At 56.2% G+C, this 23,754-nt stretch overlaps 1 protein-coding gene across 1 annotated transcript in view; it reads right to left on the reverse strand.

Annotated features, from left to right (window-relative positions):
• Positions 1–23,754, reverse strand: part of LOC140389419 (dehydrogenase/reductase SDR family member 9-like) — a 74,587-nt gene that overhangs the window by 15,206 nt on the left and 35,627 nt on the right. Inside the window, exons 2-3 of the mRNA XM_072473567.1 lie at positions 20,860–21,197; positions 16,043–16,301 (exon numbers count right to left, since the gene is read on the reverse strand). Of these exons, the coding sequence (XP_072329668.1) occupies positions 16,043–16,301; positions 20,860–21,172 (572 nt within the window). The 5' untranslated portion in view covers positions 21,173–21,197. The remainder of the gene's footprint in view (positions 1–16,042; positions 16,302–20,859; positions 21,198–23,754) is intronic.

Here is a 23,754-nt window from a genome sequence, read left to right on the forward strand (position 1 = left end):
TTTGGCGGCGTGATGCAGGTCGGATTTGCGCCGTTTTTTTGCGCCGATCGGCGGACTTTGCGCCGATAACGGAGAATTTCACCCCAGGTTACAGGATGACCCAGATTAGGACCTGAATATTGAAGGGTATGTGACATTTAGGAGATGTTAGGTAAAGGTGGAGGGATGCGTCTGTTAATTAATAATGGCATTAGCATATTAGAAAGGGATGACCTAAGTTCAGGAAACCAGGATGATGAAACGGCTTGGGTTGATATGTGAAATGGTAAAGGCAATAAGTCACTTGTAGCAGTGGTGTACAGGCCTCTGAATTGTAACTGCATGGTAGAACAAAACATAAAAGATGAGATAATGGGAGCTTATCAGGAAGGTGCAGCAATAATCATGGGGGATTTTAATGTACATATAGACTGAAAAAATTATATTGGCAGAGGTAATGTAGACGAGGAGTTCATTGATTATTTTAGAGATAACGTCTTAGAACAACACATTCTGGAGCTGGCTATACTAGCCCTGTTATTGTGAAATAAGGTTGGATGAATTGATAATCACATAATGAAGGCACCCGGACGTAACAGTAATTATAATGTGATTGAATTTTACATTCAGTTTGAGGGAGAGAAGAGTGCATCGAAGACTAGAATTTTAAACTGTGCGGAGTCTGCACGTCCTCCCTGTGTCGCGTGGGTTTCCTCTGAGTGCTCTGGTTTCCTCCCACAAGTCCCGAAAGACATGCTGTTAGGTAATTCAGACATTCTGATTTCTCCCTCCGTGGACACGAACAGGCGCCGGAGTGTGGTGACTAGGAGCTTTTCCCAGTGTCTTCATTTCAGTGTTAATGTAAGCCTACTTGTGACACCAATAAAGATTATTATTATAATAAAGATTTTTACTATTCTAACTTAAATAAGAACAGTTATGAGGGCATGAAAACAGAGTTAGCTACAATGAACTGGCAAATGAGATTAATAGATCAATAGAGATATAGTGGCCGACATTTAAAAGGATATTTCGGAAAACATAGGATTGATACATTAGAATCAGAGAGTCATAGAGTCTCTACAATGCAGAAGGAGGCCATTCGCCCATCGAGTCTGAATCGACCCTGGGAAAGAGCACCCTCCCAAGGCCCACATCCCGATCCTATCCCCGGAACTCAGTAACCACACCTAACCCTTTGGACACTAAGGGGCAATATAGCATGGCAAATCCACCTAACCTGCACATCTTTGGACTGTGGGAGGAAACCGGAGCACCCGGAGGAAACCCACACAGATATGGGGAGAAAGTGCAAACTTCACACAGACAGGCACCCATGGCCAGATTTGAACCTGGGTCCCTGGTGCTATGAGCCATCAGTGCTAACCACTGTACCACCGTGCCACCCATTCAATGAGGAAGTTGCAAGAGTAGGACCACCATCCATGGTTAACTAAAAAAGTCAACGATAGTATCAAACTGAAAGAGCATATAATTGTGCAAAGGTGGGTGGTAGATCAGAAGATTACATAGAATACAAAGAACAGTAAAGAATGTCAAAAAGATTAATAAGGAGGGAAAAATAAGAGCATGATTCATTCTAACCACTTACTTAGTTACAGATAAAGGGCTAATGGGATATTGTTTGATTGCTATAGATTCCCTGGAGGGTAGATAATTTATGAGGGGTTGTATTTTGTCCTGGCTAAGCAGGTCATGTGACATCTTAGTGGGATACAGATGATATAATTAATAGGAGGAGCCAAGTCTGTCTGTAGGTTTGAAGTTTGCCATAGGATTTGAGTCTGACAAGACAGAAGGATTTTGAGTTGAATAGTAGTTTTGCCAAATGCTGCTAGATTGAGCAGAAGTGTACTGGTTCTGCTCCTGAAAGGGGCTCTCTCGCCAAAGGCTTCTACAAAACTAAGCAAGTAACCTGTTTGTTAACTTTATTTATAAGCGGCATTTGAGCTGAATTGGGTTGCTTAATTAGAGTTAGTCGCAGGTATAGATCGTAAGTTTAAGTTTTTCCTTGTGTTTGAAGAACTGTTTAACTGATAATTGTAAAGCTATTTTCTTTGATATTAATTGGCTAATTCTATGTTTAAATAAAAGTTTGTTTTAACCTAACAGATACCTATTGGTCAGAGTCATCAATCCTGGGATGAAGTATCCTTTCTCACAGTTTGGCAAATTTAAAAAAAATTGTTTGGATTTCTTGACCAATATCCTAACGAATAGAAGAAGCAAATTTATAACCATAACTTGCAAACAAATGTCTAAGTACTGATATCAACATGTTCCCCTCGGTCATCTGTAATCTACACTAAATCACGGAAAATAAATTAATTCCACAGCACTGAGAGACTTGTCACTGGACTAGTAATCCAGAAACCCAAATTCAAATCCCGCCACTGCAGCTGGTGAATTTTTAATTCAATAAATATCTGAAATTAAAAGTCTAATGATGACCATGAAATCATTGGCAATTGTTGTAAAAACCCATCTGGTTCACTAAAGTCCTCTGGGAAGGAAATCTGCCATCCTTACCTGGTCTGGTTTACATGTGACTCCAGATCCACAGCAATGTTTTTAATTGCGCCCTCATGGGCAATTAGGGATGGGCAATAAATGCTAGTCTAGCCAGCGATGCTCAAGTCCCATGAACAAGTTTAAAAAAAATAAAGCAAGTAACTCACCAACAAATCCTATGAATATTCATACACACACTTCATGCAGCATAATTTTATGTTCAAATAGCACTTCTGCCTGAGAATGCTTAAAGGTAATGAAATTGTTGCTGTCTCAATGATAACAAATTACTCGCTGCGATAGGGGAAATGTCTAATCTTTGAGGGTATTAGATAGAATGAAATATCTTGCAGTCACTGCTTTTCACAATGTCAAAATTTCCAAATCTGGGGCGAAATTCTCCGTTATCGGCGGAAAGTCCGCCGATCGGCGCAAAAAACGGCGCAATTCCCACTTGCGTCACGTCATAAAAATGGGACGATAGTCTCCAGCCCGAAATGGGCTAGCAGCGACGTAACGGGATCCGCGCTTGCGCAGTGGTTCACGCCGTGCAGCGTCATACGCGCTGCACGGCGTGACGGCTCATAAGGCCGCGCAGCTCCCCCCCACCCGACCAGAACACCCGACCGCAACACCCGACTGGATGGCTGGCCATCGCTCAGCCCCGAGGTTCGAGTCACGCGATGTGGAGGCGCTCCTGGACGCGGTGGAGCAGAGGAGGGACGCCCTGTATCCCAGGCACGGCCGCAGAGTTGCCCCACGCCACAGCCGGCGTCTGTGAAGGGAAGTGTCAGAGGCCGTCACCGCTGTGGCCCTGACACCACGGACAGGCACCCAGTGCCACAAGAAGGTGAACAACCTCGTCAGAGCAGCAAGGGTGAGCCTCCCCCCCAGCCCGATATCCATAGCCCCCATATCCCCCCCTCCCCATATCCCCCCTCCCCCATATCCCCCCTCCCCCATATCCCCCATATCCCCCCTCCCCCATATCCCCCCTCCACATATCCCCCCTCCCCCATATCCCCCATATCCCCCTCCCCATATCCCCCATATCTCGTCAGAGCAGGCAGGGTGAGCCTCCCCCATATCCCCCCTCCCCATATCCCCCCTCCCCCATATCCCCCATATCCCCCTCCCCCATATCCCCCCTCCCCCATATCCCCCATATCCCCCCTCCCCCATATCCCCCCTCCCCCATATCCCCCATATCCCCCTCCCCCATATCCCCCATATCCCCCTCCCCCATATCCCCCATATCCCCCCTCCCCCATATCCCCCATCCCCCATATCCCCCCTCCCCCATATCCCCCTCCCCCATATCCCCCCTCCCCATATCCCCCATATCCCCCATATCCCCCCTCCCCATATCCCCCCTCCCCCATATCCGCCATATCCCCCCCCTCCCCCATATCCACCATATCCCCAAGTGAATCCAGCCCTAACCTTAACCTCTGCAATGCACGCGCAACCGATGGCGTGCATTCATATACCTGCCTAACACTGTTGCCTTTTACCCCTGCCACCACCCCCCTCCCCCCACAGGAGAAGCGCGCACACAACAATAGGGAGCATGTGAGGACTGGAGGAGGGCCCGCTGATGAGAGGCCACTGACCGTACACGAGGAAAGGGCCCTGGAACTGGCTGGCGGACCTGAGGACCGGGAGGTTGCTGATGCAGAGGTCGGGGGCCCACGAGCAAGTGAGCCACCAACAGCCCGTCCCCATATCCCCCCTCCCCTATATCCCCCTCCCCCGTATCACCTGATCACTGCCTGATGTCTAACCATGCATGCTTCATTGTGTATCGCAGGACCAAACGTCCAGGCACCCATCCCCGCAGATGCACACCGCCGGCAGGATGCCCCTCGGAGACCACGGGAGACGGAGAGACCCGCACCCTCCAGCATGCGACGCCCGCAGGATGCCCCTCGGAGACCACGGGAGACGGAGAGACCCGGACCCTCCAGCATGCGACGCCCGCAGGATGCCCCTCGCACACCACGGGAGACGGAGAGACCTGGAGCAACAGGGAGACGACACCCCCGTCACGTGCGGGAGCGACCACCCAGCGATGAGGGGGGCAGCCACAGGCCCCCGTCACATCCGAGCCAGGACACCACTACCCAGGACACCACTACCCAGGACACCACTACCCAGGACACCCCTACCCGGGACAGCACTACCCAGGACACCCCTACCCGGGACACCACTACCCGGGACAGCACTACCCGGGACAGCACTACCCGGGACACCCCTACCCGGGACAGCACTACCCGGGAGAGCACTACCCGGGACAGCACTACCCAGGACACCCCTACCCGGGAAGACGAAATACCGGACAGTGACTCAGAGTGGATGGGTGGAGACGAACCCCCACCCCAAAGTGCCATGGAGTCAGAGTGGGACGAAGAGCACGACACAACGCCACTGCTGTCACCAACACCCTCCACCATCGCAGAAACACTCACCACGGTTGGGCACTTTAGTGAAGAGGCGTCTGGTACACTCACTGGTGCGCACAACACAGCCGTCCCGGTACAGCAGGTGGAGGTAGGAGCAGCAGAGGGACCGGGCGGTCGGGAGGGCAGCCCAGGCCAAGCGAACATCTGCCGCCCAGATGGATCCCGGGTTCCTGCAGTTACCACACCCACACATAGATCCGATGCAACCACCGACACGGAGACGAGCGAATAGGGTGACGGGTGGCTTGCGGCGGCTGCGGTCGCAGGTGGAGGAGTCCACCCGCGTCCAGGAGCTGGGAGTGGTCCCCGGTCATGCGTGCCACCCAGGCTGACACCGCACGGGTGGCGTCCGCGGTGGAGGCAATGGGTGCGACGGTGTCAGACATGGGGAACGGTTTGCGAGGCCTGGGGCCTTCCATGCAGGCGGCGTCTGTGGCCCAGGATATGGCTGCCCTCTCACAGGAGGCCATGAGCCAGTGCCAGCGCCAGATGGCAGAGGCGCTCAACGCCATAGCCCAGTCTCAGCAGGCCATGGCCCAGTCTCAGCAGGCCATAGCCCAGTCTCTGCAGGCCATGGCCCAGTCTCTGCAGGCCATGGCCCAGTCTCAGCAGGCCATGGCCCAGTCTCAGCAGGCCATGGCCCAGTCTCAGCAGGCCATCGCTGAGGGCATCGGCGCCAGTGGCCATGTGCGAGCCGGCGTCGCACTGTCACTGACAGGGTTTGACAACCCCCTGGGCTCCATGGCTGCAAACCTGCAGACCCCTGTCGATACCAGCACGGGCCTCCAGGACTGGCAGCGCCAGATGTCGGGGGCGCGTCGGATGGCCAGTCCGTTCGCATCCCCCACCCATGTAGAGGCCTGGGGGCCATCGGGCACCCCGAGGGAGGAGGAGGTGGTGTGGTCCGTCCCGGCTCCCTCTGTAGGGGAGGTCCCGGTACACCGCGACACCTCGGACTCCCCCCCTTCCGTCCCAGGTGCATCGGGTGGGCAACGGGCAGGACAGGCTGGCAGCTCGCCATCCCAGTCGCCCGGGCCGCAGCCTGGCCCATCTAGGCCAGGACGCCCCAGGAAACGGCCGCCAAAGGGATCCAGTGTCAGAGGGCAGGAATCACAGGAGTCCACCTCCAGTTCTGCTGTACCGTCTGGGGAACCACGTAGACGTAGTCAAAGGGCCCGTAAGGCCAAACAATTAGACACTGAGTAAGTTGGCACGGGTGCAGGGCACAGATGAGTTTTAGGGGCTAGGGCACGTGCATGAACTCCTTTGGTTATTAAAGTCAATGTTACACCTACCGAAGCTGCCTTTGTGCTCTGTCCAAAGTGTGCGGGCGTGTCATGTACGTTGAGCGCAAGTGTGTGTGTGACGGGTGGTCTTACTCAGCCCCAGGTGAGTCTGCCCCCTTCCCCCTGGGCCGCCATCAACATCCCCCGGGCAGAGGACGGGACCGTGCGCTGCAGTGTCACAGCCGCATGCAGGGATGGTCCGGGTGGATGGTGGTACTGTGGCCATGGGTCAGACATAGTCCAATGATGTAGAGCCAGGAGCTCATCGCAGGGCGGGTTGTCATCATCCTCCATGGCCTGCGATAGACACGCGTCCACCCGCAACTGGGTGAGCCCGGCCCGTTGTGCCGCCGGTGGATCGGCAATTGGGGGGGGGGGTTGGTGTGCATGCGGGTGGGGTGTGTGGGGTTGGGGAGGGGAGTGAGGGTGCTGGGTGGGTGGATGGGTGGGGGGTGTGGGTGGTCGGCTGTTGCCATGGTGTGCGGTCTGTGGCCATCCTACCCGATTCCCACGCCCATCTAGTCAGTGAAGCGGGCGGCTATCAGTCTGTCCCGTGCCCGCTGGGCCAGCCGGTAACGGTGGACAGCCACCCGCCTGTGTCTACCCCGTCTGCCCTGACCATTGCCCCCATCCCCCTCATCTGGGGAGGACTGCGCCTCTTCCTGCTGCTCCTCCACTCCGCCCTCCTCTGCCTGCGGCACATCGCCCCTCTGCTGGGCTATGTTGTGCAGGACGCAGCACACCACAATGATGCGGCCGACCCTATCTGACCGATACTGGAGGGCGCCCCCAGAGAGGTCCAGGCACCTGAAACGCATCTTCAGCACGCCAAAGCACCTCTCGATCACTCCGCTTGTCGCTACATGGGCATCATTGTAGCGGTTCTCCGCCTCATTGCGTGGCCTCCGTATAGGCGTCATCAGCCACGATCGCAATGGGTAGCCCCTGTCGCCCAGCAACCAGCCCCTCAGCCGGGGATGGCGTCCCTCGTACATGCCGGGTATGGATGACCGCGACAACACGAATGAGTCGTGTACACTGCCTGGGTGACGGGCACAGACGTGCAGGATCATCATGCGGTGGTCGCAGACCACCTGTACGTTCATCGAATAGGTCCCCTTCCTATTAGTGAACACGGCCCTGTTATCTGCAGGTGGCCGCACGGCGACGTGCATCCCATCGATCGCGCCCTGGACCATGGGGAACCCGGCAACGGCAGAGAAGCCCACGGCCCGGGCATCTTGGCTGGCCCGGTCCACGGGGAAGCGGATGTAGCGGTGCGCCATGGCATAAAGGGCATCTGTCACTGCCCGGATGCACCGGTGCACCGATGTCTGCGATATGCCGGACAGGTCCCCACTCGGTGCCTGGAATGACCCCGTTGCATAAAAGTTCAGGGCCACCGTAACCTTGACGGACACGGAGAGAGGGTGTCCCCCGCCAGTGCCACGCGGTGACAGGTGTACCAGCAGGTGGCAGATGTGTGCCACGGTTTCCCAGCTCATCCGGAGTCTCCTCCTGCATTCCCGGTCCGTGAGGTCCTGGTATGACTGCCGGGGCCGGTACACACAGGGCGCCCTCGGGTGCCTCCGTTGCTGTGGGGCCGTGACGTCCTCCTCCCCCTCCTCGTCCTGTCGGTCAGGTGTCCCTCCAGCCTGGGCGGCTGCCGCCTGCCCCTCTGCGGCAGCCTGCGCCGCCTCTCTGGCACGCTCCTCCTCCTCATCCAGGGCAACATAGACATGAGCGGCTGCCACCACGGCGGCCAACATCGCTGGATGGTCTGAAAACATGACGGCCTGGTGGGGGGGGAGGGGAACGACGACATGTCATCATTGCCCATATCCCCTCCTCCCCCCCAGCCAGGTGGCATGGACCGCATGGGTCCAACTGTTGGAGGCTGGCACCTGGCCAGGTGGACCAACTCATTTGCCCTCCCATCACCCTCCTCGGCACGGACCCCCTCCCCAACCTCCACCCCGGCACGGACCCCCCCCCCCAACCCCCAACCTCCACCCCAGCACGGACCCCCCCCCCCAACCTCCACCCCGGCACGGACCCCCCCCCCCAACCTCCACCCCAGCACGGACCCCCCTCCCAACCCCCAACCTCCACCCCGGCACGGACCCCCCCCCCAACCTCCACCCCAGCACGGACCCCCTCCCCAACCTCCACCCCGGCACGGACCCCCCCCCAACCTCCACCCCGGCACGGACCCCCCCCCCCCCAACCTCCACCCCGGCACGGACCCCCTCCCCAACCTCCACCCCGGCACGGACCCCCTCCCCAACCTCCACCCCAGCAAGGACCCCCCCCAACCCCCAACCTCCACCCCGGCACGGACCCCCCCCCCAACCTCCACCCCAGCACGGACCCCCCCGGACCCCCCCAACCACCAACCTCCACCCCAGCACGGACCCCCCACCCCAACCTCCACCCCGGCACGGACCCCCTCCCCAACCTCCACCCCAGCACGGACCCCCCCCCCCAACCCCCAACCTCCACCCCAGCACGGACCCCCTCCCCAACCTCCACCCCAGCACGGACCCCCCCCAACCCCAAATCTCCACCCCGGCACGGACCCCCCCCAAACCTCCACCCCGGCACGGACCCCCCCCCCAACCTCCACCCCGGCACGGATCCCCTCCCCAACCTCCACCCCAGCACGGACCCCCCCCCCAACCCCCAACCTCCACCCCGGCACGGACCCCCCCCCCAACCTCCACCCCAGCACGGACCCCCTCCCCAACCCCCACCCCAGCACGGACCCCCCCCCAACCCCCAACCTCCACCCCGGCACGGACCCCCCCCAACCCCCAACCTCCACCCCGGCACGGACCCCCTCCCGGCACTCCCCCGGAGCCCAGCCTACTCTAACCACCCCCCCCCCCCCCCCGCCGCACACACACACAAGCCGAGACACACCTCTCCTCACGCAATCAGACTGCGGCCACGCCATTTCCTGCCCAGAGCCAACCCCCCAGGCCGTCACTCACCTCCACGCTGGTCGGCGTGAGCCTGGAGCACCGGGTCACGCCGATGAAAAGGAGGTTTGATTGACGTCGACGTGAACGGTCATCACGTCGACGGGACTTCGGCCCATCCGGAAGGGAGAATATCGGCAGGCCGGAAATCGGCTGCCTTGCGCAGACCCGTGACATTCTCCGCGGCAGCGGCGCCATTAACGCCCCACCGACTTTTCTGCCTTCGGAGACTTCGGCGGGGGCGGGATTCACAGCGGCCAACGGCCATTCTCCGACCCGGCGGGGAGTCGGTGAATGACGCCCCTGTTTTAGTGTTATTAGTTGATGATGAAATATTGCCAAATATGAGGAAAAATCCCTGGCCCTTCTTCAGTACTGCCATGAGATCTTTTAAGTACACCCAAGGGCAGACAGAACATCTGTTCCAAAACATATGGGGCGTGATTCTCCACTCCCACTCCGGTTGGGAGAATCACCTGGGCCGCCAAAATTTCCCGCGGCGATTCTCCCAAGCGGCGGGAATGGCCCGGTCGAGTTTCGCGGGGCCGTAGGCCGGAGAATCGCCCGAGACACCCAAAACGGCGATTCTCCGGCACCCCTGCTATTCTCAGGCCCGGCTGGGCCGAAGTCCCGACGGCGTGACCCCAGTTCACGCCGTCGCCGTTCACACCTGCTTTTTAAAGTCGTCAGCCAGTCGTGCTGGCTGACGCTGAGCAGGGAGGAGGTGAGCGGACTGTAGCGCAGCGCCCGGAGACCGGGTCGGCTTCCCTGAGAAGGCTGCGGCCAAAGGGGGTGTGTGGGAGAGTGTGCAGGTGGGGGTGGGGGGGGGTGGGGGGGGGTGGGGGGGGGGCCGGCGTGCGGGAGAGTATGCAGGTGGGAGGGGGAGTGGGAGAGCGTGCAGGTGGCGGGGGGGGGGGGGGGTGCGGGAGAGTGTGCAGGTGGGGGGGGGTGCGGGAGAGTGTGCAGGTGGGGGGTGGGTGCGGGAGAGTGTGCAGGTGGGAGGGGGGGCAGGAGAGTGTGCAGGTGGGGGTGCGGGAGAGTGTGCAGGTGGGGGGTGGGTGCGGGAGTGTGCAGGTGGGAGGGGGGGAGGGAGAGTGTGCAGGTGGGGGTGCGGGAGAGTGTGCAGGTAGGGGGGGGTGCGGGAGAGTGTGCAGTTGGGGGGGGTGCGGGAGAGTGTGCAGGTGGGGGGGGTGCGGGAGAATGTGCAGGATGGGGGGGTGCGGGAGAGTGTGCAGTTGGGGGGGTGCGGGAGAGTGTGCAGGTGGGGGGGGGTGCGGGAGAATGTGCAGGATGGGGGGGGGTGTGGGAGAGTGTGCAGGTGGGAGGGGGTGCAGGAGAGTGTGCAGGTGGGGGGGGTGCGGGAGAGTGTGCAGGTGGGGGGGTGCGGGAGAGTGTGCAGTTGAGGGGGTGCAGGAGAGTGTGCAGGTGGGGGGGGTGCGGGAGAGTGTGCAGGTGGGGGGGTGCGGGAGAGTGTGCAGTTGAGGGGGTGCGGGAGAGTGTGCAGGTGGGGGGGGTGCGGGAGAGTGTGCAGGTGGGGGTGGAGTGCGGAGAGTGTGCAGGTGGGGGGGGTGTGGGAGAGTGTGCAGGTGGGGGGGTGCGGGAGAGTGTGCAGGTGAGAGGGGGTGCAGGTGAGTGTGCAGGTGGGGGGGGGTGCGGGAGAGTGTGCAGGTGGGGGTGGAGTGCGGAGAGTGTGCAGGCGGGAGGGGTGCGGGAGAGTGTGCAGGTGGGGGGGGTGCAGGAGAGTGTGGATGGTATCGTCCATCCGCGGATGCCACATGTCAGCCGCCCTGATATGGCAGGACGGTGACGAGGACACGGCCGCAGGGTGCGTGTGGCTGATGGGCACAGGTGAGTGGCACACTGGTGAGGAGGACGGTGTGAACTGACCGTTGGGCGCAGACAGTGACCAGGTGTTAGGCTGGCTGCGTGTCTGCAGCGCAACCAGACCACCGGGGCACACAGGGATCCCATGCAACCCGGCTGTCGAGGTGTGGAAGAACCTCCGTGTAACATGTCGTTTCTCTGCCACCCGCCACCCTCCTGCAGGTCACCATGTATGCCAACCAGACAACGACGTTCACTGCCGTGGTTGGAGCCGCAGTTCTGGAGTTTGCCATCCGGCAGCATAGAGTCGGACGGCCCACAGTGGCTGCAGATGCAGCGGTCGCCGGTGCAGCAGAGGGGATGGCCGCGGAGTGGCCCGTCGTCGCCGCGCAGGCCGCAGGCGCTCAGGACCCGAATGTACAGGGGGATGCCGAGGGGAACATTGACCGCCAGACGGCGAGGAATGCAGAGGTAGTGCTTGGGGGGGAGCAGGAGGAGGAGGAAGAGGAGCAGGTGGAGCAGGAGGATCCACTGATGGTGGTGCCAGGGCGCCACAGGCGTCCAGCAAGGCCGAAGGTGTACCGTGACAGAATGTCGTTCGAGGCCCTAACGGACATCACATGCAGGAGGAGATTCCGGTTCAGCAGGGAGACGGTCGCACATATATGCCAGCTCGTGGCGCACCTCGCACCACGTGGAATGGGAGGAGGACACGTGATACCAGTGTCCGTCAAGGTGACGGTGGCCCTAAACTTCTATGCGACCGGTTCCTTCCAGGCGCCGAGCGGGGACCTATCCGGGATATCACAGGCATCGGTCCACAGGTGCATCAGGGCCGTCACCGACGCCTTGTACGCCATCGCGGACAGGTACATTCAATTCCCCGAGGACCGAGCACAGCAGGAAGCACGGGCACGTGGATTCGCCAAGGTGGCCGGGATACCGATGGTCCAGGGTGTCATCAATGGTGTGCACGTCCCCATGCGCCCGCCTGCAGACAGCAGGGACGTGTTCATGAACAGAAAGGGCGCATACTCCATGAACATTCAGGTGATGTGCGACCCCCACATGAAGATCATGCACATGTGTGCTAAGTACCCCGGGAGTGTGCATGACGCCTACCTTCTGGCACAGTCGTTCATCCCCGCAATGTTCGATGGATGCCCCCCCCGGCTGAGGGGCTGGTTGCTGGGCGACAAAGGCTATCCATTGAGGTCATGGCTGCTGACGCCAATACGGAGGCCTCACACCAACGCGGAGAGCCTATACAACGAGGCACATGCAGCAACCAGGGGTGTGGTGGAGCGGTGCTTCGGGCTGCTGAAGATGCGCTTCAGATGCCTGGACCGATCAGGAGGGGCCCTGCAGTACCAACCCGACAGGGTCGGTCGCATAGTTGTGGTCTGCTGTGCGCTGCACAACATTGCCATGCAGAGGGGAGATGACCTGGTGGAGGAGCCGGAGGGAGGACCCGACGGCACCGTAGCCAACGCAAACGAGGGGGATGGGGAAGAGGAGGATGCGGAGGATGAGGATGATGGGGCGCATCAGGGTGGGGGAGAGGCACAGGACACAGACACTGCCCGGCTGCTCGTTACGCCCAGGAGGCTGCGCGACGGCACCGCCGCGGACAGCGGGCACGCGACGTGTTGGTGGCCGCACGGTTCACGCACTGTGGGGGTGGGATTCGCTGAACACTGCCACTTGCACCATCACTCCTGTACACGGGCACCACACAGCTCCCCGTCGGCACACGTTTCCTGGGGCGGCCCGGCTTCGATGGGCCAGGCTGCTCTGCGGGCGTGCTGGATGGCGTGGTGCCACCCTGACCTGCCCGCTCCCCACCAGATGCGCCAGGGACGGAACGGGGGAGGCCGAGTGTACCGGGACGTCCCTTGGTGGAGCTACCGGGACGGGCCCCAGAACCTCCTCCTCCCTCGGGGAGCCCGGTGGCCCCCGGGCCTCACTGTGGGACGGAGATGCGCTCGGAGACGTGCCCCGTCACACCCCCGACACCTGGCACTGCCAGTCCTGGAGGCCTGCAGCGGTATCGACCACGGTCCGAATGTTCGCCGAGACAGGGCCCAGGGAGTGCCACATTCCTGCCAAGGTCTGTGCGATCTCGGCCTGTGAGTGCGCTACGCCATCCATCACGTGCGCCAGGCGGTCAATGTTCTCCGCGACCGACTGCTGGGACTGAGCCATCGCTTGCTGGGACCGGGCCATGGCATGGTGAGACTCAGCCAGGGCCCAGAGAGCGGTGGCAATGTCCTGTTGGCTCAGGCGCATGGCTTCCTGTGAGAGGGCAGCCCACTCCTGGGCCATGGATGACGCGTGCACGTGAAGCCCAACGCCTTGCAGAACCTGACCCATGGCCGAAACGCTTTCACCCATTGCCTCCACCGCGGACGCCACCCGTGCGGTGTCGGCCTGGGTGGCTGCGATGAGCAGCACCACTCCCTGCTCCTGGACGCGGATAGACTCCTCCAGCTGCGTGTGCAGGTCTTGGAAGATGGCCCTCATCCCGTTATTTAGTCCCTGGGTGTCCATACGCATCGGTTGTCCGGGTGGGTCGGTTACATCCAGGAACCCGGGAACCGTCTGGGTGGCAGCTGGTTGCTGGGCCTGGGCTGCCCTCCGACCGTCCAGCCCCTCGGCTTCTCCAAACTCCACCTGCTGTACCGGCTCGGCTGTGGGGTGCGCACCAGACAGTGACCCGGGAGCCTCATCACTTATCTGCCGAACCGAGGTGAGTGTCTCTGCGATGGTGGATGGTGTGGGAGACAGCAGTGCCGCAAGCTCGAGGTCATCATCCGTACAGAAGTCTGGTGTGTACTGGTCCCCCCCATTGCCCGGCGCAAGCTCCATGCGGGCCATGTCGTCTTGAGTTTGATCCAGCGGGTGTGTGGCCGTGATGTGGGCTTCGGCATTACTGTCCACCCTGTGCCCCTGACTAATGTCTGTCCCGGAGGTCTCAGCGTCCCGGTCCTGTGTCCCAGACTGTGTGGTCTGCCCTCCTGTCCGACCAACTGCCAACCTCTGCCGTGCGTCCCTGGGTGCAGTTGCGGTGCGTGGCGTTACACTGCTTCCTGGGCGAGACGTCCCTGAAGGTTCGGACGATGGCCCTGGGGAACATAAACGATTCGGGGTTCGTTAGATACGGTGGCCCGGGTGTATGGTGGTGGTGGGTGCACAGTGTGAGGGGGGATGGGGTCGGGGGTGCACTGGCCAGAGTGTGAGGGGGATGGGATCGGGGGGTGCAGTGGCCAGAGTGTGAGGGGGGGTGGGATCTGGAGTGCAGTGGCCAGAGTGTGAGGGGGGATGGGATCGGGGGTGCAGTGGCCAGAGTGTGAGGGGCGTGATGACGGGTTGGGGGTGGGGAGGACATGCAGGGTTCTCTCACTTGCTTCTGCGCCTCCGACCTGGCATGTCGCGGCCTCCCGGGTGGCGGATCCCCCAGCGAGGTCCAGGGCCCTCTGCTCGTGAATGGTTAGGGGGTGCAGCACAGGAGAACCTCCTCCGGTTCTCATACGCTCACGATGGTTGTGAGCTGTCTTTTCCTGGGGGGGGGGGTTTGGATAAAGCATCACCATTAGGCGGGTATCATCAGGGCATGCAGATATTGACAATATTGTTGCTGGTTCAGGAGACAGCACGCCATGTGTTCGCTCCAGGGGGGTCCCGGGGCTCATGTGGGTCGAGTAGATAGTTGGGCACCGTGACCCCCCCCAAACCCCCCTGACCCCCCCAACATCGCCCCTGATGCCCCAGTCCCCCCCAACACTCCCAAACCCCCCCACCTCCCCTCCCGTGCCGGGGGTGGCGGGGGGGGGGAGCCTGGGGGCACCTCATGGCACTTACCCTGCAGCCCGGGTGAGGTCGTGCAGCTTCTTGCGGCACTGCTCCCCGTCCAGGGGGTCTGCCCCACAGCACTGACTGCGGTGCCCACCTCCCGCCAGCCGCGCCTCACCGCGCTGGATGGCTGGCGATGCCCACGTCTTGGGCAGAGGGTGTCCCTTCTCCGCTCCACCTCATCCACCAGGGTGTCCAGGTCCGTATCCCAGAACCTTTGTGCAGCTCTTCGGGGCTCAGCCATCTCCTCTGATCTCCTCCGGGTCCTCTGTGCGCGGATCACGCAATTTATGACGCAGCGGTGCGTCATTCGGGAGTCGCACGGTGACGACGCGGCCTTCGCGGAACGCCCCCCGAGGTTCTCGCGGCCCCGATCCTAGCCCATTTTCGGGACCTGAATCGGTCGGGATCGGGGCCGTTCCGCGCCGTCGTGAACCTCGACAGCATTCACGACGGCGCGGCCACTTCGGCGCGGGAGTGGAGAATCCCGCCCGGGATCTCCAACAAGTAGCACCCCCTCACTCAGTAGAATACTGAAGTGTTAGCCTAAATCACATATACAAGTCTCCAGAGTGGAACTTTATACCCTTATACCCACAACCTTCAGACACAAGAAGCAAAGTACAACCACAGAACCAAATGTATAAAATAGCATATAAAATCAACTCTTCACTTACACTTTGCAGGTTTTACATGGACAGGAATACCCTAATAGTAAACATGCTACAAAGTGATTTTAGTCCTCAATCTTCCACCAGGGACACAATTGCACAGCTAGAGCAAAGTCAAACCAGTGTGTGGTGGCAACTTGAGGAAGACCTAGCCTCACCAAAATGGAGAAGGCTCCTTCGGAAGGGCATCAAGCACATAGGCAATGAAGGGAGCACACAAACTTCAAACAGCTCATCTGGCCAACCCTTAAAGCACCACCTGCCCCACACCTCACAGAGTCTGCAGAGCGCACATTGGACTTATCAGCCATTTCAGAACCCATTGAACGGGAGTGGAAGCAAGTCATCCTTAATCCCGAGGGCTCCCTAAGAAGAAGAGTCTACATATACTTAATGTTTGTTGTTTTCATGCTACACTATTGTTTAAATGCCTCAGAAATGCACGATGTCCTCACCTTAAGCTATCATTGAAAGCTTCCATTCCAAATTTTGACGGGAAGTATCCTCCACCAGTCAGAGCTAATCGACCAAGCACACTGCTTACATTCACTATTCTTCCTCTGGCCTTTTTAATCAGCGGTAGCAATTTTAATGTCATTTCAATTGGTCCTAATAAATTCACTTCTATAGGTCTTCTGAAATGTTCAATTTGCAACCAGTCCGTGGGACAGAGTATTCCTGGTATTCCAGCATTGTTGATTAAACCCCATAGACCTGTAGGAACAAATTAGGACAATTATATGTAAACTGCAATAATTTGCATTGATATACCTTAAACATTTGCCCAGGTAATTTTTTTAACAATTCTTTCATGGGGTGCGGGTTTCACTGGCAAGAGCAGCATTTATTGCCTACGCCAAATTATCCTTTAACTGAGTGGCCTTCTGGGCATTTCAGAGGGCAGTTAATAGTCAACCCATACCCCTGTGGGTTGGGAGTCATATGTAGGCCAGACCAGGTAAGGGGAACAGATTTCCTTTCCAAAAAGGACATCAACTTTTACAACAATCAACGATAATTGTCATGGTCACCATTATTGAGAATAGCTTTCAACTCCAGGTTTTATTAATTCAATTTAAATTCCACCAGCTGCCATGGTGGGTTTTGAATCCATGTCCCGACAGCATTATCCTGGACCTGTGGATTACTAGCTCAGTGGCATTCCCACTACGCCAACATTTCCCCATAATTGTTACATCGTAAACAGAATCATTCAGGAACGTTAATATTTCTAGCTTACTTTAGAGTTAATGCCATGAATAACACTTACTATGTGCATAATTAAACATTTTCATTATTATTCCACAGAAAATTGATATCAGCTGACCGGGCTATTTATAAGACCCGATAATGTTTATTGAGTCTTTGGTGGGTAGGGCGGCATGTGGCGCAGTGGTTAGCACTGGGACTGCGGCGCTGAGGACCCGGGTTCGAATTCTAGCATTGGGTCACTGTCCATGTGGAATTTGCACATTCTCCCCATGTCTGCGTGGGTTTCACCTCCACAACCCAAAGATGTGCTGGTTAGGTGGATTGGCCGCGCTAAATTGCCCCTTAATTGGAAAAAGAAAAATAATTGGCTACTCTAAATTTATTTTTAAAAAGTCTGTGTTGGGTGGCTTGCTTTGAGCTCATGTCAGTTAGGGTGCACTTAGTCTCAGCATCACTGGAATAAGGAAGAAGGGAAGCTACCACCCCTGACCACTATCCCGACTGGAATTGTAAGTGTGCAAAAAGAGATTGGATTATTGGGCAAGTTTTTTAAAAATTAGGAACATAAAATTCCTACAGTGCAGAAGGAGACCATTCAGCCCATCGAGTCTCCAACCCTCTGAAAGAGTACCCTACCTAGGCCCACTCCACTGCCCTATCCCCTTAACCCCTCCTAACCTGCATATCTTTGGCACAATAGCTTTTTTTCTCAAAACCCTTTGCCTCGATATTCAGCATGTTCTGAATCATGGCGAACACCTGGGCCGGGATTCTCCGAAAATGGGGCTAGGTCCCCATGCCTGCCGGAAATCGGGCGCAAATCACTCCAGTCTTTTTTCAAAAAGTCCGGAATAATTCTCCGATTTCAAGAGGGATAGCGAGGCCCTGGCGAGCACCCAGCAGCGGGGCCCTGCAATTCCGGCCGCGGGCCCGCGCATGCACGTGGCGGACGTTTTTCACGCTGGCCCCGCGCAACATGGCGGAGCCACACAGTGGGCCGGCGCGGAAGAAGATAGGCCCCCCCAGATCACGCGCGCCCGCCGATCGGTAGCCCCCGATCGCAGGCCTGGCCGTCCTGGAGGCACTCCCCGGAGTCTGATGCCCCCCACCAGGATGGCCAGCGCGGACGTGAATCTGAGCTCCCGTCATGTGGAACCAGGTTGGAACCACGCCGGCGGAACTCGGCCGGTCGATCGCAGAGAATCGCCGCGGGGGCCTCTTTCAACGTCCCCCGACCGGTGCGGCGTCAACCTTGTGCGCGAGACTGGTGGCAATTCTCCGGTCTGCGGAGAATCGCATCCCAGTGTCAGAGCCGATCGTGGGTCTGAGACCCCATTCTCTCTCCCCCCGTGCCGAGCGTGATTTTGGCGCGGAGGGTCAGAGAATCCCGGCCCTAATGTGAGGGACTGCCACAAAGATAATCCACAGCTTATCAGAACAAAGAACAATACAGCACAGGAACAGGCCTCACGGCCCTCCAAGCCTGTACCCGTCATGCTACCAACCTTGGCCAAAACCCTCAGCACTTCCTTGTGCTGTATCCCTCTATACCCATCCTATAATTTTTATGGATGCAGAATATAGCTAGGGTTGGGAATCAATGTTTCCATATGACTGAACAAATTGCAGGCAGCCTACTCTGGATCAACCATAAACCATGATAACTTGTGAACAAAGTACAAAGAACAAAGAAAAGTACAGCACAGGAACAGGCCCTTCGGGCCCTCCAGACCTGCACCGACCATGCTGCCCGTCTAAACTAAAATCTTCTACACTTCCGGGGTCTCTATCCCTCTATTCCCATCCTATTCATGTATTTGTCAAGATGCCCCTTAAACGTCACTATCTGAAAATGAAAAAAATGAAAATCGCTTATTGTCACAAGTAGGCTTCAAATGAAGTTACTGTGAAAAGCCCCTAGTCGCCACATTCCGACGCCTGTTCGGGGAGGCTGGTACGGGAGGCTGGTATCTTCCCTGCTTCCACTACCTCCTCCGGCAGCGAGTTCCAGGCACCCATTATCCTATGTGTAAAAAACTTGCCTCGTACATCTCCTCTAAATCTTGCCCCTCGCACCTTAAGCCTATGCCCCCTAATAATTGACCCCTCTACCCTGGCAAAAAGTCTCTGACTATCCACCCTGTCTATACCCCTCACAATTTTGTAGACCTCTATCAGGTCGCCCCTCAACCTCCATTGTTCCAGCGAGTTTATTCAACCTCTCATCATAGCTAATACCCTTCATACCAGGCAATATCCTGATAAATCTCTTCTGCACCCTCTCTAAAGCCTTCACATCCTTCAGGTAGTGAACACTATACTCCAAGTGTGGCCTAACTAAACTTCTATTCAGCTGCAACATGACTTGCCAATTTTTATTCTCATTGCCCCAGCCAATGAAGGCAAATGTATGCGCGTGTGCATGTAAAAAAGATACCTGCATCTCCTGCACCTTCTGGAGAAAAAAGAATAGTTCTTTTTGCAGGCGGGCAAGATTGCAGTCAAATTCCGGGTTCAGATAAGGACCTTGATGAGGCAGCATACAAGAGGCACTACAGATGCACACCATGCTGCTGGGGTACTGGTTGGCCAGACAGGTAGCTTCCATTCACTGTAAAGGAACATAGAGGAGTCGAAATCCAATTTGGCAGGGGGCATTGTGTAGAGCTTGCCCTCTCGTTAGGCTCTGCTCAATCTCCCTGTCATCCTGCAGAACCAGAGACCCTCCCCTTGCTGCTCTCCTATCTGTCGCAGCCTTTGTGTGCACAGGTCACCGACTGCTGGGCCCTCTCTTAAAGGCTGTGGACCAACATTCCCTGCGAAACCTAGAAACTCAGCACATCTCCAAGAACAATACAGATTATTCCAGACACTTTCCAACAGCAGATGTAAAAATAATCTTACCTGCAATTTGAGTAGTTAGCTCTGTAAGGAAATCGAGTGCGGGGCTCATCTTGCAGCTTAAGGCTTGTTATTAGCCTTGTGATTTATGACTGCAACATCTGGACTCATATGGTCCAAAATTACATATCCTGCTACTGGAGCAACCAGTTGGGTTGTGTAATGTAAGGATGGCGCTACTTCACAACCTTTCAATGCACACTTGGGGTGCCAGCACAGGTGCCCCTCTCTGTGCAGCCACTCTAGGAGCAACTGGTGCCAGGCATCCATTGGAGGTGGTACAGCAGAGATGAATTTTGCACCTTAAGGGTTTCTCCTCATAATCCTCCAATGAATCCACTTTTAAATAAATTGTAACTATTTTCATTATTCAATACATATGGGGGGGATTTCCGCTCCGTTGCCAGTCCGCCGATTCTCCGCCGACCGGAGAATCGGCGCCAATGGAGCCGGCGTGGTCGCCGCGCGCCGGTCGGGGGCCGCTCAACGCGCGCCCCCCGGCAATTCTCCGCGCTCGATGGGCCAAATACCCGCCGAGTTTGGCCGAGTCCCACTGGCGCTGTTCACATGTGGTCCGACCCGGCGGAACCTCGGTGTTCATGCTGCGGGGGCCATCCTGGTGTGGGGGAGAGCAGATCCGACTCCGGGGGGGGGGGCTTCCACGGTGGCCAGGTCCGCGATCAGGGCCTACCGAACGGCGGGCGGGCATATCCCGGGGAGGGGGGGGCCTATGTTCCTCCGTGCCGGGCCCCTGTAGGGCTCCACCATGTTGCCCGGGGGCCAGCGCGGAGAAGGCAATCCACGCGCATGCGCAAACTCGCACCGGATGTGGCGCGCATGTGCAAATTTGCACCGTCTGTGGCGCGCATGCACGGACCCGCGCTAGCCGTGCTGGCGCCCGTATCGGCAGCTGGAGCTGCATGAAGCGCTCCAGGAGGCCATGCTGGCCCCCCGTGTGGCGCAGGACCGCTGCTCCTAGGAGCCAGATGACGCTGTCGTAAAACACTCCGGCATTTACGACGGCATCAACACTTAGCCCCATTATCGGAGAATTCCGCCCCTGATGTTACATAAAATAAGAATGAGAAGTAGCTGTTTATAAGTGTTTTGAAAAATCATATTAATAAGTAGCTCAGAGAATCCTTTGCTTTGCACTTACCCCTGTTTCCCACCTCCAGCTTGATCAGGTCAGTTGCGTTCTCGATGCTGTCAGATTTTGTAATATCCAACGGGATTGTTTTCAACCTGCTTGAGGTCTCTTCCTTTAAATTTTGAGCCCCTTCCTCCGTCAGGCACCCAGCAAGTACTCGAAACCCACCTCTATCAAGGACTTTTGCAGCTAGATTTCCGAAGCCAGTATCACACCCAGTGATGAATACATTCTTGTCTGAGACCTTTCCCACTTTAAGTTTGTCTCGTATCCACCAGCATAAAAACCAGATTAAAAGGAAGCCCAGAAAGTATCCAAACATGTCCCTGCGAGTAAATGACGAGAAACTGAAAGCAAAAAAAGTGACTTAGAAAATGAACTCTAAAGCCAGCTACAAAGTTATTCCTTTACATTAAAATGGAAGAATCCCTGTACTCCACGATAATTTGCTGACCAGTTCACAGAAATGCATATGTTTCCTACATTACAACAGTGACTACATTTCAAAAAGTACTTCATTGGCAATGTAACATTTTGTGATGTCCTGAGGGCATAAACGTTGCTTTATAAATGCAATCTCTCTTTTGACATATGCTGTCAATTAATCACCATTGTGCATTAATTTAGTGCTTGTTTTCCCTGTGCCTTTAACTGCCCTAGTGCTCCTGCCCAGTGGCGACATGATGGAAGGCTGCTGAATTTCACTGCGAGACACTGAAGGTGGCCTTTGGAGGATGGCCTGACGCAGCTCTAGCCCTAAGAGATCCTCTGGCTTTCACCATTTCAGTGTGGATGGCAGCAGTCCTGGCTGGCTGGTTGCTAAGCAATGTCAGTGGCACTGGTGGAATAGCAGGGGTGAGATGATGAATGCTGCCATCCTGAGAGAGAGTAACAGGTTCATGTTACATGGTGGCAGAGTAACATGGCCGCACTACTTAATTTAAGAATGCTAAAAGAGGGGAACCAGGGAATTTCAGATCTGTTAGCTGTTATCTGGAAAGTGGGAGACTCTTACATTAAGCAGAGGGTGATTTGACCCTTGAAAAGATTTCAGTTCATCAAAGAGAATCAACATGCATTTGTAAAAGGAATGACATACCTAGTGTACCTGACTGAGATTTTGAGGATGTAACTAAATTAATGAAGCGGCAAGGTAAATGGAGATTATTTATATGGACTGCCAGACGGCACTTGATAAGGTCCCTCATCTAAGACAGTTATCTAAAGTTATAGTTCATGGAATTGATGGAAAAATTCGACCTGGTTCGGAAACTGGCTGGGGGGCAGGTGACAAAGTGTCACGTATTATGTCATAAGGGGCACGTATTTCAGGTAGTAAAATGTGACAAGTGGTGCCCTGCAAGGATCTGTGTCAGGGCCAATTATTTAACATAAGCACGGTAGCACAAGTGGATAGCACTGTGGCTTCACAACGCCAGGGTCCCAGGTTCGACTCCCCACTGGGTCACTGTCTGTGCAGAGTCTGCACGTTCTCCCCGTGTCTGTGTGGGTTTCCTCCGGGTGCTCCGGTTTCCTCCCACAGTCCAAAGACATGCAGGTTGGGTGAATTGGCTGTGCTAAATTGCCCTTAGTGTCCAAAAATGTTAGGCGGGGTTATTGGGTTACGGGATAGGGTGGAAGTGAGGGCTTAAGTGGGTCAGTGCAGACTTGATGGGCCGAATGGCTTCCTTCTGCACTGTATGTTCTATGTTTAATAAGGCTATGTTTAATATTCATTAACGACTTATGTAAATAGGTTAGAAATCTACATATCCAAATTTGGTGATGACGCAAATATAGGCAGCATTATAAGCAGTGTAGATGGAAGCATAACATTACTAAAGGAAGTAGATAGACTAAGTAAATGTGCAAAACTGTAACAAATGCAAGGTCAACCACTTTATATGAAAGCAGGATAGAACACGATCATTTCTAAATCGTGAAAAGTTGACAGCAATGGAGGAACAAAGAGATTTGGGGGCCCAAATACATAAATGGTTAAAACGACATGAACAGGTACAGAATAGAGTCAAAATGACGAATGGAATGCTGTCCTTTATATCTGGAGAACTGGAACAGAAGGTCAGTAGAAGTCAGGATTCAACTCAAGAAAGCTCTTAATATACCACATTGCTTGGAGTACTTTAAGCAGCCCCGACAACCATACCTCAGAAAGCATGTATTGGCCCAGAGCTTCTGCAGAATGGCAATCATTACATTGCTGCTCCGCTCAAACCTTTCCATGCCTCAACGCTGCTCCTCATTTCTTACCAGATCGTCCAAGCCCAGCTTCTCCAGAAATATGGAGCATTGTGTCCATTGAAGAACTCCATCTCTTTCTCCAGGAAGTGGAGGAGTCGGTAGAACAACAGGACACATCACCTTTTTAAGGCACTAGCTGCCGTACTCTGGTAAGTATTTAAAGGTGATCTTTTAATGCATGAATGTGGATTAGTGAATGGGTGAGTGAGTGAATGTGTGAGTGGTTGAGTGAGTGAATGGGTGACATGGGAGAGGCGAGTAGATGAGTGAATGAGGTAGGTACACCTGTGTGGGAGGGTAGTGGGTAGGTGGGTGAGTGGATGAATAGGAGATGGGTGGATGTTGTGGGTTTGTGGATGATGTGGGAGTGGGTGATGTGCGGAGGGGGATAGAAGGGTGAGGCTTGTAGTGGGGTGACTGGGTAGGTGGGTGAGAGGGTAGATGGGTAAGTGGGTAGGTATGTAAATGGGTAGGTGGGTGATTGGGGGATAGGTGGGGGAATGGGTAATTTAAGTAGGTGGGTAAGGTGGGTAGGTAGGTAGATGTTTGGGTGGGTGAGCGGTAGATGGGTGAAAGGGTGGGTTGGCAGGTGGATTAGATTGTTAAGTGGATAGATGGGTGACTGGGTTGTCAGGTTGGGGT

The sequence above is a fragment of the Scyliorhinus torazame genome, chromosome 2 (genome assembly GCF_047496885.1).
Source record: "Scyliorhinus torazame isolate Kashiwa2021f chromosome 2, sScyTor2.1, whole genome shotgun sequence".
Taxonomy (NCBI): Eukaryota; Metazoa; Chordata; class Chondrichthyes; order Carcharhiniformes; family Scyliorhinidae; genus Scyliorhinus; species Scyliorhinus torazame.